Source organism: Eucyclogobius newberryi, unplaced genomic scaffold (genome assembly GCF_026437365.1).
Source record: "Eucyclogobius newberryi isolate DKJ021-1_F unplaced genomic scaffold, fEucNew1.0.hap1 SCAF_20, whole genome shotgun sequence".
Classification (NCBI taxonomy): domain Eukaryota; kingdom Metazoa; phylum Chordata; class Actinopteri; order Gobiiformes; family Gobiidae; genus Eucyclogobius; species Eucyclogobius newberryi.
In genome coordinates this window covers 18,809,871-18,827,877 of record NW_027315835.1, presented here as the reverse complement: position 1 = coordinate 18,827,877, position 18,007 = coordinate 18,809,871, and the positions used below count along the sequence as shown (strand labels likewise).

At 40.8% G+C, this 18,007-nt stretch overlaps 4 protein-coding genes across 8 annotated transcripts in view; 3 read left to right on the top strand and 1 right to left on the bottom strand.

Annotated features, from left to right (window-relative positions):
- Nucleotides 1–955, top strand: part of LOC140368608 (SH3 and multiple ankyrin repeat domains protein 1-like) — a 35,848-nt gene extending 34,893 nt beyond the window's left edge. The window contains exon 29 of the mRNA XM_072455574.1: nt 6–955. The gene's annotated coding sequence lies outside the window, so the exon portion shown is untranslated. The remainder of the gene's footprint in view (nt 1–5) is intronic.
- Nucleotides 956–2,186: 1,231 nt separating this feature from the next.
- On the top strand, nt 2,187–7,411 carry LOC140369059 (protein kinase C and casein kinase II substrate protein 3-like). Of its 3 annotated transcripts, none has more exons than XM_072456282.1 (10): nt 2,187–2,365; nt 3,509–3,578; nt 3,648–3,804; nt 4,361–4,596; nt 5,130–5,285; nt 5,633–5,808; nt 6,067–6,187; nt 6,281–6,348; nt 6,452–6,531; nt 6,919–7,411. In XM_072456282.1, the coding sequence occupies exons 2-10, from the start codon at nt 3,522–3,524 to the stop codon at nt 7,029–7,031; spliced, it is 1,164 nt and encodes a 387-aa protein (XP_072312383.1). In that variant the 5' UTR covers nt 2,187–2,365; nt 3,509–3,521; the 3' UTR covers nt 7,032–7,411. The 3 variants fall into 3 exon arrangements, with proteins under 3 accessions (XP_072312383.1, XP_072312385.1, XP_072312382.1); XM_072456281.1 differs by lacking the exon at nt 2,187–2,365 and adding an exon at nt 2,499–2,665; XM_072456284.1 differs by lacking the exons at nt 2,187–2,365; nt 6,452–6,531 and adding an exon at nt 2,498–2,665 and having other exon boundaries at nt 6,919–7,118.
- Nucleotides 7,412–7,717: 306 nt separating this feature from the next.
- On the top strand, nt 7,718–15,059 carry LOC140368798 (circularly permutated Ras protein 1). Of its 3 annotated transcripts, none has more exons than XM_072455857.1 (21): nt 7,718–7,860; nt 8,027–8,099; nt 9,974–10,195; nt 10,677–10,874; nt 10,946–11,065; nt 11,132–11,215; nt 11,301–11,374; nt 11,594–11,767; nt 11,835–11,876; nt 11,962–12,051; nt 12,118–12,269; nt 12,343–12,424; nt 12,727–12,857; nt 12,925–13,009; nt 13,079–13,185; nt 13,256–13,368; nt 13,678–13,795; nt 14,010–14,150; nt 14,473–14,566; nt 14,645–14,671; nt 14,747–15,059. In XM_072455857.1, exons 1-21 carry the CDS (start codon nt 7,723–7,725, stop codon nt 14,819–14,821), a joined length of 2,340 nt encoding a protein of 779 aa, XP_072311958.1. In that variant the 5' UTR covers nt 7,718–7,722; the 3' UTR covers nt 14,822–15,059. The 3 variants fall into 3 exon arrangements, with proteins under 3 accessions (XP_072311958.1, XP_072311960.1, XP_072311959.1); XM_072455858.1 differs by having other exon boundaries at nt 7,791–7,864; XM_072455859.1 differs by lacking the exon at nt 10,677–10,874.
- Nucleotides 15,048–17,540, bottom strand: znf668 (zinc finger protein 668). The gene has a single exon (XM_072455860.1). It carries the CDS (start codon nt 17,533–17,535, stop codon nt 15,649–15,651), a length of 1,887 nt encoding a protein of 628 aa, XP_072311961.1. The 5' UTR covers nt 17,536–17,540; the 3' UTR covers nt 15,048–15,648.
- Nucleotides 17,541–18,007: the final 467 nt, after the last annotated feature.

Here is an 18,007-nt window from a genome sequence, read left to right as displayed (position 1 = left end):
TATAGAATTTGCAAAAGTTAATATTAGAAAATAACCATATTTTCTACATACTATCACGAGAAAGCAAGATGAAAGAAAGTGGAATTATGTGCACATTATTTCAAGTGCAAATCTGGCCATAGCACTGGCTGAGAAATCTTTGATGCCATAACATAAAGTGCTGTGTGCCTCGCAGCAGGTGCAATGATCATAAAAGGGCTTTCTTCTGCTTCTTCTGTCTGACCGACTTCCTCACTCTGTGTCTGATGCTGTGTCTGCCTTGGTGGCCAACTGCTTTACTGAACTTGCATTATTTGTAACGCCTTTGCTGTTGATGGTCCAAAAACATAATTTCACGGAAAGATAATCCTTATACCTCACATATTTGCCCAGAATAGATACATCATTTTTCTATACCCCAGTTTTTGACGAGATTCGTTAGAGAATTAAATGTACAGATTAGCTATTTGTTACAAATATGAGGTGAAAACCCATCATTTATAGATCTGCAGTATATTTATTCATGCTGACAATTACATACATTACAAACATAATATCATAGTATATTATAATTACTATATTAAGTATGTAAACCTTTTTTAAGAATCTTTGTCTTCCAATATGTGTGGACAAATTCTCTTAAGATTAGTTTTGTTTTTTGCTTTTTCCAATGCTTTCTACACTGCTCGCACTGTGGTAACTATGATGTATCCCATAATGCAATTCTCTCAATGTGACTGTGAGTGAATGGACACTACCCTGGCACAATAGGACCGAGCAGTATTGTAGAAAGCATTACAAATTATGATTTAGGTCTAGTGAAATGCATAATGAATGCAACTACAAACAATATGACCATAAGTATGCAGAGATTAAAGTATTTAAATAAATGAATATATAAAGTTTTGTTTTCATAAAATACAGTATATATAATGATGATAGGTATAACTAAGGTGTTGAAATAAAAAGGTAAAATTATGTCTCTGTCTCTCTTATCCCTCATTCACATTAAGAATACTTGTTTTGAATGGAGCCATTTGGCACCCATTCCTCTGTCCTGAGCTGGTTGAACGATACATTGTTTTTTTCCAGAATTACTTTCCCATCAGCCTTTGCACACTAATGGGACAAAAGAGAGAAGATGAGATGGCTTAATCCAAGTGGTTTCTTCACTCATGCAGAAAACTAAAGAGGTGCCTGCAAGGCTCGAAAAGAACTTGGACCAAGATGAATGCAGACTGTTTGCTATGACGGTGGCCTATTTAAGCTTCATTATAATCCACTGTAAATATAAGGGCTTTTTAAGATTCATGTTGCCCAGGTTTTACTCTTGTGCACCATCTGCTAGCAATTAGCAACATTACACATGTCAGAGGTTGTTTTTCTGAGTGAAGCCACCTCTGCCATTAAGCCTTAGGACCACTGAAACACAGCCAAGTTTTTTGCAAACTTGTAAAAGTGGACAGTTTTTGACAATGCAAAAACACATCCTAGGAAAATAAGAATGGCTAATGTATGAGGTAATGCAACCATTATAGTGACAGAGCCCCTGTATTCAGACAGGCAAAGTTTGAACTTACTCAAATAAAAGCGGTAACACTAAAACACATTTTAGTTTACAAAGGAAAATGTGTATTATGTGAAAGCTAAAGAAAGTGCAATGCTAGTTTGTCTTATACCTGTTACAATACAGTCTGAGCTGCTAGTAAAACCCTATATGTTTAACGTAATGGTGGTTTACACTTAAGTTTTAAAGTATGTAAAAAAATATCTTTATGATAACTTTGTAGATTTTTCTGACAATCTGTTAACTATTAGTTCTTGTTTTGAACTCAATATATACAACCTTGATCTGAGAGGAGAATGTCAACGTAAACCACATGTTGGTGCCAGAGGATCATCACCGGTCTCTGGACGACGATAGTGTTCCCCTGGCTTTTGTCCCAAAGAAAACAGCACCAGATCATGGAGGTAAACACACACTGTACACATTATTACAATCCAGTGTTTCTAGGCCTGCCAGAGCAGGCAGGTCACAAAGGAAGCTCCCACACAGGACTAAATGTGGCACATAGCACAGGACAGCCTCTCCAGTCTAACACAAAGTCACTAATAAGCTCACATGACTTTGTGCCACACTGACATGATTCTGTGAGCATTGCCGGGTCAAAATAAAGTACCCCTGTCTCATTAGCACCATATTGAGACAGTCCGAGGGAGGGACGGGCAAAGAAGGGTAGGAGGGGGACTCTTCCAGTTGTTTTAATACTAGCAGAGTGCGGGCAGTCAATGTTAAAGCACTTGTTAAACAACACAGACATGGAGTGTGTATAAGGAAAGCTGAAAATTTAAGACACTTGTGGGACTGTGGCTCAGAACTAGAAAGGTAAGTTCCTCCCTCTTTTTTTAACTGTTTGCCCTAAAGCCAGTTAACACCAAAGAGATCACCAGGCTTGTGTTGTCATTTCCACACCCACTTTTAAATCAACAAAGTGCGTGTAACTTTAAGTGCCTAGGGGGAGAAATTGGATCAGTGAGAGAGGGAAGAGCTTGTGTTAGAGGAGGAGAGAGGCACGAGGATGGGACATGGGGAGATGGACTCACAAATGGAGTAGGAGACCCTCCAGAGTGGTCCTGCCAGTAAAAAGTGAGCACTTGAGTAATCAGTGGTGATTCAGAGAGACATGTAAGTGCTGCTTTGTGCCTGGTGTGACTGCTCTGCTGCCGCTTTGTGTGCTGTGATCTTCTTCTTGGCTGGTGCATTGGACACTTTGACATGAGGGCTGTTCTTTCAATTTTACCACTGGAAACAAAAGTGCGTTAAACTATAAAACACCAGTAGAAAAGACTGCTGTAGCTAGCAGCAGCCTCTCTGCCATGTTCTGTCTATGATAAGGTGTGGTTAGTCACATTGAAATTAGTCATCCGTGTGTCAGCACTCCCCTCTGGGCCTGAATGAAGCTGCATTATTGCTTGTTTGCTTGTCCTTTCCTTTTGTTTGGTCTATCACTCTCTGCAAAAAGAAAGATTCGCTACATTGTACCAGTAAATGGATAGATTAATCGAGTGAATTGCTTATAATATAGCTTGTATTAGTCAGAGCCTTGGTGAAAGATGACCTTTCCCCGCTGTTTATTTTGGGAAGGCAACAGGAAGAATGCCGGGGCAGCTGCTCTATTCCTGCTGTCAGATCCCACCCTGTGAATTCCAGTCTGCACTGGAGCACTCTCCTTACTCATGCACTCGGCATGAAGCTCAGACCATGTTGTATAGAGTGCACAAGTTGTCATAGTAAAGTGCCTAAACCAAACAAATGTAGCTTAAGAGTCTGCTGCCAGTGACTTCCTCTCAGATACCGCTGTCACGTCCCAATAACAGCACATTTCACAGTCAAGTCCAACCTGCGGCATGATAATCACTGCTACCTGTCTGCCAATAAAAGCTGCTTCCTTTCTGTGTCGTGTGTGCATCTTAACCAGTCTAACTACTCAGCTGAGTGACAACAGCCCTTTCTGCTTCTCCATGACAGACATATTTCAACAATGGCCAGCCTCCCCAAGGAGCCCCCAGAGGACCCCAAGAAACTAAGCTTTTGGATGGTGAGAAATAGATCCTATATCAAGCGTAGAAAATAATCTTTGAATCTTAACAACTTACTGCTTTTTCAGCCAGGGAATTATGTTCGGACTGTGCACAGAACTGACCAGTCTTTCCAAGCTTCTAATGATCTCGTGGCCTGCTTCCTTGAAAGAGCCAAAGTGGAGAAACAGTATGCTCAGCAGCTGAGCCAGTGGAGCACCAAGTGGAAGACAATAGTAGAGTCTAGTAAGTGATTCACAGAGTTGTACAGTGCTTTGTTTGCTTAACACTGCATAGAGAAAAGGTATGAAACTGAACCGCTTCTGTCAACGTCTGTCTTGAGGGCGCAGTTAAGTTAAATATTACAACACCATGTAATAACAGGTTATCAATGTCATTTTTTCTCTTGGAGGTCAATGGTCGCTGAAACAACTATGGACCTTTGGTGAAGTACACCCTTAAAAGACATAGAGACAATGTATATATAACTATGAGATTAATAGATACTTGCTGACAAAAGAACATGGTCAGTATATTGTTAGCATTGATTTAAAAAGTAACAAGAATCAACAATAGAGAGTACCCATTCCAGTCTTTGCTAAAGGCGCTTCATGTTACAGGGCCATTCGCACATTTGCCTTTCATCAAGTCCACATGAACTGTTGATTGTTATTAAATGTTTACCCGCGCCTGTTTGGACAAATGGAGGTCATTACGTCTTTATTGGTTCCATGACTCAACGCCCCCCTCTTGCTCTCTGCGTTTTATTTATTTGGTCTGTTTCTTTGCTCTGTGTTCCCAGGGCCATTGTATGGCTCGCTCATGAAGGCGTGGCAGTGTTTCTTCACCTCCACCGAGCGCCTGTCTGCCCTCCACTCGTCCATCTCGCAGTCCCTCGTGGCTGAGGAGGGAGAGCGGATCAAGACCTGGCAGAAAGAGACGTTTCCTAAAAAGATCTTCTGCGGCTTCAAGGAGAGCCATGAGAACAAAATCAGCTTTTCACGCGCGCAGAAACCCTGGACCAAAAAGCTTGTCAAGGTGCAACACAAAAGCAAATATGGTTTTTGAATATGCCACAATTGTAACATATGCAAAATAATCCTGCTTCATTTTTTTCTATTATACTTGCAATAAAACAAACAACTAAAGGTCAAGGGCAAATCTCTTCACAAAGGCATTTACAGTACAGTAGATGGACAGGAATCTAGACACAACAACAATAATAATAATAGAGAAGATAAGCTAATGGTAATAAAAAATCCCAGTAAAAGCACAACAGTTTCCTAGTAGTTAAATCTGCGTTTTATCCTCTGACAAAAAAAAAACTTGCCTCTTATAGATTGCAGTCCAAATACCTGTCTACAATAGCATGGATTTCAAGTTCTAAATCAGGTTCCAAACAGAAATAACAGCAAGTCAAGCTCCTCAAAGACTATATATATAACATAATGCCTCATACTAAGGACAGCATTCCTTGATAAATCTGTGAATGAGCGTGGCATGTACTCTTTTTTTTTCATCTTTAATGTAAGTTAACTCAATAAAAAGCGTGTGTTCGAATGTGTCTGCAGCTGGAGAAGGCCCGAGAGGCGTACCACAAGGCCTGTCAGAGGGAACAAGCTGCCATCGACAAAGAGAAGCAGGCGAACGACAACCCCGAGCTGAGTCCAGAGAAGAAACAGAAGTTCACAGATGCCAAAGTCACGCTGACGGAGGAGAAGGCGAAGGTGAGGACAGACCAGCACACTGCGGCAACTCCTCAACAGCACTCACTCACGTCCACTAGAGACTATAAGGCCCTTAATGATAAATACTGCTTCCCCCCACCAACATGTGTTTCATTAGCCTGATGCATGTGGTAATATTTATTTATCCGACTCTAAACATGACCCCCAGCCTCTCCTTTCTGCACCAGACGTTCCCTTGTACAGAGCAGTGTTATTATTGAACCATTCTGTGTTTATGAACTTCACCATGGGAACAGTGAAGGCAAAGATTTATGCATACATCAGTGAACACATAATAAGCACTTCCTGAAGCTTTTCAAAATAAGAACGTCTTGTCATACACGCAGATGAAGGATCGCTATGAAAAAACACTGGAGGATGTCACCACCTACACCCCTCGCTACATGGAAGAGATGGAGGCCATATTTGAGCAGTCCCAGGAGGAAGAGAGGATGAGGATCAGCTTTTTAAAACAGGCCTTCCTCTCCATCCATAGACATCTGGACATAACCAACAATGAGAGGTACAGGGTTTACTGTGGAGGTCACAAGATCTTTGGATTAGATTCACGGTTAATGCTTCAGTATTATGTTATTTGCTTAGTTCGTTTTTTTATATTAATGCCAGGCTGATTTGTGAGTGGAATAATCCAGAATAATATGGAGGGTGCTGAGTCAGGAGAGACATACAACATCTGCCAATTAATATACTAGTAATTTGAGTCTGATTGTGTGCTGTGGAAAGGTCTAAATAACATTGAATCCATATGTACTTGTTTCAGTGTGAAGGCGGTGTACAGTGAGTTGCATGACACACTCATGGGCATCAGCGATCAAGACGACCTGAAATGGTGGAAGGTCAGCCACGGCCCAGGCATGCCCACAGACTGGCCAAAGATCCAGGTACATTAAACACGGAAAAAAGAATATATCACATCAAATTTCATATAAAGTGAACTGAAAAGTGTAAGCTTGTTGTACATGTGTTCATAACAGGAATGGGTTCCGCCAGTTAAAAAGCTGAAGCGAAAAAAAAGAGACCAGAAAAGAAACAACTCCCGTCCGTAAGTGGTCACAGCCACAGATCAGCTTCAATGAAGACCTTATTGTTACATGCTGAACACATTTTACTGTGTGTGTGTGTGTGTGTGTGTGTGTGTGTGTCAGGGTGATGATTGGAGGAGTGAAGGTGCGAGCGATATATGACTACACAGGAGAGGAGGGCGATGAGCTTACTTTTAAATCAGGTAATAAACTACAATACTATTTATACTTAATTATAGAGCAAAGCTTAAGATGTAACATAATGATAGATGGATGTTGAATGGATAAAACTAACAACTATTACACACATAGGGATGTTAATATAATGCTCCATGTAATTAATTGAATTAAGATGACAACATAAAAGCAATGTAAAACAAAATGTAACTTGTTGCAAACATTAATTCTTGAAAATTCCTTCAAGCTGACATGCTAAAAGAAGTGTGGGAAGGCTGAAAAAAATTTTGCATTTTATTTGAATTCTTTTCTGCTTTTGTTGTATTTCAAACACCATTCCTTTTTATACACTCATATTATTTAGAGTGTTTTTATTATCATTGTTATTATTTTGTGTTTCTTTTTTTACGTAGGTGAAGTTTTCCTGAAGGTGGAGGAGGAGGACGACCAGGGCTGGTGTCGAGGCGTGCTCAGTGGAGGAAAAGAGGGATTCTATCCAGCCAACTATGTTGAAGTTGCGGAGTGACATTTCTTTGTCAAAACAATCCTTTTTCACCACGTTTGAAGAATGAAGTCTACTACTTTGTCCCACAGACTGTAGCAATAAAACCTGTCCCCACCAGATGCCTTGATATTTATAACTTTGAAAAATTCAAAATATAATTAACTTATCAAGGATGTAGGTACTGTATGTATAAAATGTACTGTGTAAGTGTTTGCATGTAAGCAAGGAATAAGAACATGTATTTATATATTTACCTTTTGAAAAACTAAAATACCTAAATAGAAGTATTTACCAAGATAAGGTTTACAATGTGTATGCAATCCAGTTATTGTTTACTGAAAGCAAAACATGAAGAGGTTCTTCTGGGACAGATTTTAAGAATAAAAGTTTGTTTGTTATTGTATGACTATACATTATTGTTGATGTGTTTTGTGTTTTAGGTGCAAATAGCCAAGGTGTTTATCTATCTATCTATCTATCTATATATATATATATATATATATATATATATATATATATATATATATATATATATATATATATATATATATATATGTAGAGAGAGAGAGAGAGAGAGAGAGAGAGACTGTGATTCTGTGATTGCAGTCAGTTATATACTATTATAAAACAAAGAATCCTGGTGCAGACGGAGTGCAAGATTTAACCCGGCAGTACTCCTTGGTTTACACCCATTTACAGCTAATGTTTAACCATGAGAGCAAAGCGAGATGCAACTGTGACTAGCAAACCAGCTGTACTTCTGTCATACTGTCATGAAAGTGGGAAACCTGTTGGACAACATGTCTCAAATGGCTGTTTACAGTTGAGCTCCGGAGTAACTCCACTATATGTAGGTAAATCTTGACATATTTTGACTATTTCCTGTGTAAGCTGTGGGATATTAGCTGTACTGTTTGCTGCTGCTTCCTAAACGCAGATGTGATTGCTCTAGTAGTAGTAATTATGTTGATTACTGTGATACAATGGCACTGAATTTGTGTTTGTTAATGTGGCAGGAAGAGCCATCAATGGAATTTGCTTGTGGATTTGTTTATGTGCCACCTATACCAAATGTCTTTAAAAGATCAGGTAAGCCTTTATAATTATTTTCTTTTAAAAAGGCCGTGGCTGCAGAGCCGCAGCGCGGTCAAATGGCCAAGTAGTTTCAGGAACCGCGGCATGGCCATATAGCCTCATGGCTAACACTAACCCAAACCCTAACCTTAACCCTAACCTTAACCCTAACCTTAACTTTAACCCTAACCCTAACCCTGACCCTGACCCTAACCTTAACCCTAACGTTAACCCGGCGCGGTCTAAAACGGCGCGGTCAAATAGCCCAATAGTTTCAGGTGCCGCGGCACAAAATAACATGGCAGTTTCGGCCGCGCGCCGCGGCTCTGTAGACACTCCCTTTTAAAAAGGGGGACAATGTGGTTTTCATAACTAGTATTAAATCTTCACTTGGTCAGTGTTTTTATGATGGCCATAGCAACAGCCAGGGACCAATCATGTGCATACTGTGGCGTATTGTAATGTGGGGCGAAGGTAATGACCGATGTTACAACATTAAGACTCTACAATTATAGTTCCGCATCAATTTTTCTTTGTCCCAATAGTGTTGGCATTGGCCTATACTGGTGGTAATGATAATTACATTCAATGGGTACATTTGCCATACCGATGATCATGGGTTATCATGGGTATGATACAGCCCCACCATGTAAGATTTCAGCCCAAAAAATTACTTAAATCACGCAATTACTTAATTATGTTTTATAGTACTCGATACATCTTGAAAAACATGCACTCTTTACTGTGAAAGTCAAGTTTCTCCACAAAACGTTTAGTGGGGGTTCTGCCACCTGCTCTTACTTGTTCTTACTTTGCCTCAAACATTCTAAAGAATGGCAAACAATTTAACAACTGATCTGCCTCCATGGAGAATGTAGGTGGCAAGCCCGCTTCCAGGAATCTTATGCAGGGCTGATTTATTTTGTTGATTCAGTCAATATCAATTTTTTACATATATTTCTCAACATTAAATTGTGGGAACACTACAATTTTGCTTATTAGAGATAGTCAGGACCCAGAGCACGATGTCAGAGCGGCTAGCGCTCTTGCCTCACAATAAGGAGATCATGGCTTCGATTCCTTGGCCAGGCCAACATCCCATCATCTCTCTAGCTGAAGTCTGCATGTTCTTTCTGTTACAGTGGGTTCTTTGTGGAGATAGTAACCAATATTTATTCAACTAGGCATATTCAGCAATTCGGCAAACTCACATTTTGATTCTTGAATTCATTCATAAAATACTGTTGTAAATATGTAGTTGTTCCTGTGAAAAAAGTATTGTGTCATATCATATTATGTGCATGTATCAATTATTGCATGCATCACCATATTGTGTTTTGTGATATTATTCATTATCATTAGCCATGTACTGCGTGTAACAAAATATCAAAATCGTGATTCCCAGCCCTTATGAGGGGGATGTCATCATGTCAGCTCAGGCCAGATGCTTCAGTCTCAGAACATTGCCAGGTTTGCTCTGTTCACACTTAACCTGGCATTTGTCTCTGTATTCTATCGCTACGGTAATGTGCTGAATCTTTTGAATGAAAATGGAACTTGGTAACCTGGCAAACAAGCTAGTAACCCAATAATTCATCAGTGGTACTGGCAATTCTGCCTTTATTCACACATTACTGCTCTAGCAAAATGCTAGGGAAATTCTCAGGTAAGGCTGCATGTGTGAATGGGCTTTAGATTACTCAGAGAGTAAATGTAGATCCATCCAGCTAGTCCTGACCAAGCTTAGCACAAAGACCTGGAGATAGTTCCCCTGCTCCTGACAGGTTGCCCCAGTGGCATTGAAGGATCCCAATAGGAACAATAACCTGTGCCTTAACCTTATATCCTTTGAAAATATGACCTGTGCTATCATTGTGTGTTGCCTCCAGCACTGTTGCCTCCACATAAGTGTGTACGTCCTCGGACGCCTCCTCCTCCACCACCAACATCCACTAGACAGGTGACCGCTGCCTCCAAGGTCATCGAGCAGCTCCCTAAAACCGAAGTGAGGAAGGAAACAAAGACCACCGTTTTTTATGAAAATGCCACATTATACAACAGAGCTTTTTCTGGCACCATGTCGTCTCCACAGAATTCAGCAAAAAAAACAGGTAAAGTGACCCTCACTCAAAATTACACAGTAAAGCAGTGGTTCTCCACCTGGGAGTCGGGACCCCCATAGCAGTCGGGACCCCCATTTGGGAAATGATTTCAGGGGGTCCCCAGAAGATATGAGAGAAAAGCTGAAAATGTATACAATAGTCTTAAAGAAAGCTTGACTCCCTTCAAATGGAGTGCTAAATGTAGATTATTAATTGTTGGCCAACCAAAGTCCTTTATCCGGGTCTATTTAAAAAAAATAAAAATCACACATTAGACATACGGTTAGCATACTTTTTATGGTTTTTATTTTGGTCGCAACTGAAAAAGGTTGAGAACCACTGAAGTAGAGCATAAAAATATAATACATGTTTCCAAGGAAATTCTGAACAATAATTTAAAAAACAAATTAATATTTCAATGTCAGCCTAATTTTCAATTGTGTTATGTTAAGAAATACTGACCTCTGTAATCTCTCATGTCTTTTAACAGCTCTTTTGCCCCCAAACATGCGCCTCACTCCTCCTGTTGCTAAGCATCGCTCTACTTTGTACAGTGAACCCTGGACCCCCATGTATGATGTCCCCCAAAGTGAGCCTGATTTAAACAGCCAGCTCTGGGACCCTGAGAGCTCTGACAGCAGTGGGGTGTATGAGACACACCTACCAGGCAGAATGAACAACACACCAAGTAGACATTTGTCTTCTTTAAAGATAGCCCCTTTAAATTTAACGATAATATATACATTGTTTTTGCCATAGCTCCAACTCTTCCTCCTCGACCAGCCAACCAGCAGCAGATGCCTGAGTATTTGATGGTATTACCATCGCAACCCTCTATAACAAAATCAACTCCTCAGCCTGTTCAAAATACTACAAAAAGTATGTTTTACTGTTTTCTCTTTACAATGCAATACAATTTACAGTGACTAACTGTTATTTCTGTAGGTTTTGACAATGAGCCTCTTCCAGGAAACCCCAATGTTGTTCTTGTCAGTTTGGGAACGCTGCTATCTGAATCTGAAGAAAGAGGTTAGCCACATGCATCCACAATTCCATATCATAATATAATTCAAGCAGAATAGTTGAATTCCAGAATTCATCACTGTTGTTTTAGTGCAGCTCATAGAGGGAGAGCCTGTATCATGCTCCAAGTGTGGCTCTGTGCTGGACTCCATTTACAAAAACGTGGTAAATGTATTATTGATTTGATCCTTATGTTGATAAACCATGATAGACAATAGAATATCAAATGTAATAGTTAAACAGTTGATTTAGAGAATTCCAGGCAAATGGTGCTATTTCTGAGGGATCGTTCTGTGACATTCTGACAAACAGACATAGTTTAGAACCAGTTTGATACTTTGATACTGAACACACCACACTCTTTTATATACATTGTCCCTACAGGTGGATGTGTGTTACTTCTGTAAGGACAAGCACACAACTGTCCCTGTCAGTGTCCCAGAGCAGGCTCAGGACGTCCTGTTTTCACTCAGCCCTGATCTTGACCCCTCGCAACCTGCTGACCCTGTCCTCCTCTTCTGCATCGACACCTCTGGCTCCATGAGCATCACCTCACAGGTAGAACCATGTAACTACCAGTGTGTTTCTAATGCACGTATTAATGCACATATTTCTGTTGTATCAGGTCATTGAGCGAGATGAAATTGTCCACAGATCTCGACTTGAGGTAAATCTTATTTCTACTTTAGCTTTTAATTTGCAAACCATATAAATAAACAGCTTTTATTTATTATGAATGTCTCCTCTACAAGTTTGCTCAAAATGCTGTATTGCACTGTGTACAAAGACTGAGTGAACAACAACCAAATACAAGACTGGGGCTTATTACGTTTAACTACAAAGTAAGTTACAAATGACATGCCAATAATCAACAGTAAAAATATTAAGATAAATATTTGTGTCTCCAGGTCACCCTGCATGGATATGAGAACTACCCGACACATTACCTCAGCAGTGACGAGATGATTGACATAGAATATCTCAAAAATGTAGCCGCCTCTTTCCCCAGCCCACCTCCTGTCTACAAGAATAAGGACAACCTGCAGAGACAAGTAATCGGGTGAGAGACAGTACATTTCACAGTTAATTAAAGTTAATGGAAAGTTGTTTGACAAGTTTGCATTTATTCAAAGATTAAAGGAAAGTGGAACCACAGCTTTAGGTCCTGCTGCTCTACTCACTATTGCAATGGCATCCAGACACCCAGGGTCAAAGGTAGGCCTCAACTATTTTTGGGTTTTATGTCTAATGCTATTCTATTTTAAACATGGGTTCATTGATGCTTTCCATTATTCTATATAGTGCCCCCCACTGGGAAAACACCGCAATGTGCAAATAGTTATGATACTTATACCATAAATAGCTATCACGTGTTTTTGAACTGTTGCTATTTCTTTCTAATGATACTTTAAATGTTGTCTGGCTGACCTTTACTCTATACCAGAATCTATGGACCTTAGGCGGGCTACAATCTTCGCAGCGAAATAAAATAGCACCTCCAATATGTTTTCTCCAAGGTGATCATTTGCACTGATGGAAAGGCCAACACTGAACTGGGAAACCTAGAGGAGGAAGACATTGATGCTCGCACTCTTCTCTCCTCCACCATCTTCTACCAGGATCTGGGGGAATATGCTGCCAGTCAGGGGTAATTGTACTGATCAACACATTCAAATAGATGTTGTAGACAGGATTCATGTATTTCTCTTGCTTAGTGTGACCGTGTCAGTGTTATCTATTGAGGGAACAGACTGCAGGCTGGATGAACTCGGGAGACTGGCAGACCGAACAGGAGGCAAAGTAAGCCATCTCAAATTTGCCCATGACGCTATTTTTATTTTTTTTAACCTGTTCAGTTGTATTTTTAAGGTGGTCATTGCAAGTCCTGACAGGTTGTATGAAGAGTTTGAAGAGATTATTGAGAACAGGACAATAGCCACACATTGCACAGTGTCATTTCTGCTGCCAAAATCCTTGTAAGTTACCCAGAAGACTTTTTTGCAGTCACACAAGCCCAACTGTTTTGTAATATGCACGTTTTTCCAGACGTGTGAAAGGAGAAAGAGAGGGATGTCACAAAGGGATCAGAGAGGTGGGGAATGTTGACCCTGAAAAAGAGATTACCTTTCAATTTGGAGCCAGTGATCATAGAGCAGAAGGTAAAAACAATGAATTCAAATACCTTACAAATTAATTTTGTAGCGCAGGAAACTTCACACAGAGCAAGTTGACAGATCTTGTCATCGGGTGTGCAGCTGAGCAAGGCCGTTTAAAACAGGAAGATTACAGCAGGAAACAATAAAGAATTCCGAAAGAGTCATGTTGTGCCTCTAGGACTTTATCTATACAAAAAAATCTAACTTCCTGCAATGCCTCCTTTGTTTTTCTTACTTGCATATAAATGTCTCTGATAAATGGTGTAGAGATTTAGTTACTATTGATCATTTACTTCTGCTCTTTGGTTTCAGTTCCACCACCAGTGTCTGGCAGCACAGTCTATGTACAGCTCCAAGTCAGATACACACTAAGAAACCGACAGAAAAGGCTACGAGTGATAACTGCTCCCAAAGAGGTTACAAATGACAGGTAATGGAAACTTATTACATTATATCCTGCATATGCATTTGTTCTCAATATAAATATAGTAGGTTATCTTAAAAGAGTGCATGCAACAGATCGCTAGTGCTTTGTCTGTCCCCCCAGTGAAGGCCACACTACAACATGTAGGCTCCTTTATAACGCTGAAGATGTGGAAATGTTATTGTTTTAAAAGTACTGAAAATGTGTTTCTGGTTCTCAGCCCATCTGTGCTGTCCTCTCTGTCTTTGGCCATCGTTCAGCTCAACTCATCTCAAGCTACTGCTGCTCTGGCCGTGCGAGGACGATTTGTGGATGCCATGAAGGAGGGGAGGCAGCAGAAGAGGCTCCTAGAAAGAGCAATGTATGCAGACCTTTTTGCAAACACTTGTGTTTCAGCATGGGTAAAACATTTCTTAGCTTGCATAGGAAGGTCATCCAACGTAAAGAGTAAAAATGTGCTAAAGCACTGTGATAGGTGCTGTTGCAACCTCAAAAAGACCATCAAAACATAATAGGTTGCCTAACGTGCATTTTATTTTACTACTTAGTTCTGAGTTAGGACATCCAAATGGAATCATCCAAATGTAAAATCTAGTCATTTTAAGCCTCTTTAATTTATTTGGGCTTGGGGTTCACAAAACAACTGCTCTATGACCATTTCTCACATTGTCACTCCCTCCTAGTGCTTTTAATGACACCATAGAAGACAAAGATGAGTATTATGGATGGGTTAAAACCATGGAAGGAATCCACAACAGCTTTTACAGCCTCACAAGGGTAAGCAATCCATGTATACATGTCGAATCTGACTTTTATTATTGACGAAATATACAATGTTTACAATTCTTTTTGCAGAAGAAATCTGTCACTTCAGATTCACAGGTAAAAAACAAAACATGTCTTTGTTTCTGCACCAAAATATGTAATGCACTTTTTTCTTTAATTTCTTCTCTACAGTCTTTAACTGATGCCGGTGCAGCGCTGCTCTACACAATGAAGCACACTAACAGGAAGTCTATCTATATTCACTGAAGAACAAACACAGACAACCTTTCACCCCCTTGGACCAGACTCAAGCCATAATGCTTAGGACAAGCATTACATCGTGTAAATACTGGACTGCTGCAGAAAGACACACATGATACTTGTGATAGATGGTCAGTACTTTAGGATGATTGCAAATTAAGTTTGGAAAAAATATACTACCGTCATAAATTGTATAGTGCTTGTGTCGTTTTTAAAAAAAAAATAGTGGAGGCTTAATGTGAGAATTGTCTTACATTTCAAAAAAGTGGCTAAATCAGGTTTTGCAACTGCCTTTGCTTCCTCCTGTGATTTACACATTTTTGGAAGGGGTTTCTGCACATAATTTTGTATCAAGTAACATTTATTGATCCAAGAAATTTGCATTTGTGGTTATCTATTCTAGAATGTCAAATGTCACTATACGTAGTAATAAAAATCAGCAGGTACGTTTTGCTGGGCAATAGCAAAGTTGTATGTCAATGTATGTTTTCACCAAACTTATGACATTGAAAAACAGCCATAAAACTAACAGATGACACCAAGTAAAGAAACATTATAATTGTATGTCTAAGTCACTGTCAGAGCATGTTATATTATATATAACTTAGATTAAGATTGTAGCAAAAGGGAACAGAGAATAAAACCATTGAATGTTGAATATAAATGGTTTGGTAATAAAACAGTTGGAGTACTGATGACTTTTCAAGACAGGAACAACTTTTATATACATCATATTATTATGTTTAGAAAATAATCAACATGTATACAAACTTAAAATATACATTAAAGGAAGATCTCATTATCATTAGGAAATTATGGCAACAGGTAAAATACTAGACAGGGGAAAGTTGCTCTTGCTTGATCAAGTACTCTGGGAGAATCTGAAATGTAGTGACAGGGACACTCAGGGAGATGGCACTGGCCTCCACTGTGCTGGGCGGCGACTCTCTAGTAGGGCTGGGAGCAGAGGGAAAGGGGTCTGTGTCACTGGTTGTGGTAGATGCTGCGTGAGTCCGTAAGTGCTTGCGAAGATATGCAGCGAACAGAAATGTTTTGCCACAGTGGGAACAGCTATGGGGCTTGTTGTTGGAGTGAATCTTCTGGTGTTTGCGCAGCCCTGATTTGTGGTGAAATGCTTTACCGCAGTTGTCACACACGTGAGGCCGGGGCTTGGGGTGCTGCTTCTCATGCTCACGGAGCTCAGTCAGCTGAGAGAACTCTACATGACAGGTATCACAGACATGGTTGGTTGAAGCTGGACTGGTCGAGTTGACGGTGTGAAGGCTCTCAGGGGCTGGTACTTCGTCCCAAGTACCAAAGGTGGCATCACAGTGAGGGGAGGAGAGCTGAGGGTGGCCTGTGTTGGCATTAACCTCGCTGGCAGGGCCAGAGTCAGACTCTAGTTCCTGTTGCTGCACTGCCTGCTCAGTCAGATGTGTCCTTTCATGTTTACGCAGACTGGACGACACCACAAAAGACTTTAGACACTCTCCACATTTAAAAGGCCGCTCTCCAGAGTGCACCCGCCGGTGCTTGTTGAGGCTGGAGCGCTCTGCAAAAGACTTGTCACACTCAGTGCAGGAAAAAGGTCTGAGCCCTGTGTGAACAAGCATGTGGCGTCTCAAATCCCATGATGCAACAAAAGCTTTGTCACAGCTAAGGCATTTGTAAGGCCGCTCTCCAGAGTGGACTCGCTCATGTACGGCCAAATCAGCCGGCTGTCTAAATCTCTTTGAGCATTTGTCACAAGGATAAGGTTTAAAACCCAGGTGTGCGCGCTGGTGTCGTCTGAAACTGGAGGGGTCGGAGAACATCTTGCCACACTGCGGACAGAGGAAGGGCTTTTCTCCAGAGTGGGTGCGCAGGTGAGACTGGTAAGAAGACAGCTGGGTGAACCCTTTGCCACACTGGTCACAGTGGTATGGTTTGTTCTGGGAGTGGATGCGCTGGTGACATGCCAACGATGAGGAGCGAGAGAAGGCTTTCCCACAGTCTGAGCACAGATAGGGCTTTTCTCCAGTGTGAGAGCGCTCATGGTTCTTCAGATCCTTCAGTTCTGTGTATGTTTTACCACACTCTTCACAGGCATAAGGCCGATGGCCCTGGTGGTTCCTCCGGTGCTTTCTGAAAACTGAGGGGTCAGCAAAACTCTTTCCACATTCTGCACAGAAATAGGGTTTCTCCCCCGTGTGGGAGCGCATATGCACCTTCAGTTTGGATAAGGTGGGGTAGCTTTTGGAGCACTGGCGACAAGAATATGGGCGCTCTCCATTGTGCTGTGTCATATGGATCCTCAGACAAATAGCCTGCATGAAGGCCTTCCCACAGTCACTGCAAACAAAGGGCTTTTCACCTGTGTGAGAGCGGCTGTGGTTGCGGAGCTCAGTGGGAGTCTTATAGGCTTTGTGACAGTCGGGACACTGAAAGGGCCTCTGAGAAGAGTGGCTGCGCTCGTGCTTGGAGAGCTGAGCCTTGTTGGAAAATGTTTTGTCACACTGAGAACAAGAATGTGGTGGTGGGCGTTCTTTTGAGTGTGCAGACAATTTGTGGTTTGATAGGGCTGAGATATTTTTGAAAACCTCAGTACAATCAGGGCAATTAAATGATTTTCGAGGCCGGCCTCTGCTTCGTTTTTTAGCTGGCACATCTTTAACATGTGGTTTCTTGTTATCTTCAGCAGAAGGAAGTATTGGGTCTCCTAGAGGCTGAGGAGAATCCATATTCAAATCTACAAAGGAAACAATTGAAAACATATTATAATACATTCAATGTAAAGCTTAACTAATTCAAATTAGAACGCAAAAGAGAAATGAAGTTCACTTTTGACATGCAAATCGATAGATCTACGTTCAATACATTTGGGGACAAAATGGCTGGCATTAGGACCTCAGGGACATTAGGCTAGGGCTTTTCTCTGAAGCCATGGGAAGTAGGTGCAGTGACAGACACCACAGTGTCCACCTGTCAGCTGTTTACAACAGACGACACTGGGAAAGCATCAGTGGCTGGAAATTACACCATTGTGTCAGCAGGCAACGATTTTTATACAAGCTAGTTTGTTAGCTTTTTATTCCACTCAAAATGGCTGGCTTTAGGACCACGGCTGGCGCATTACAATGGACACTGTCATTAAAAAAAATATAGCTTTACACGCACTCAAATATTACGAAGATTTGAATGTCTTACTTACCT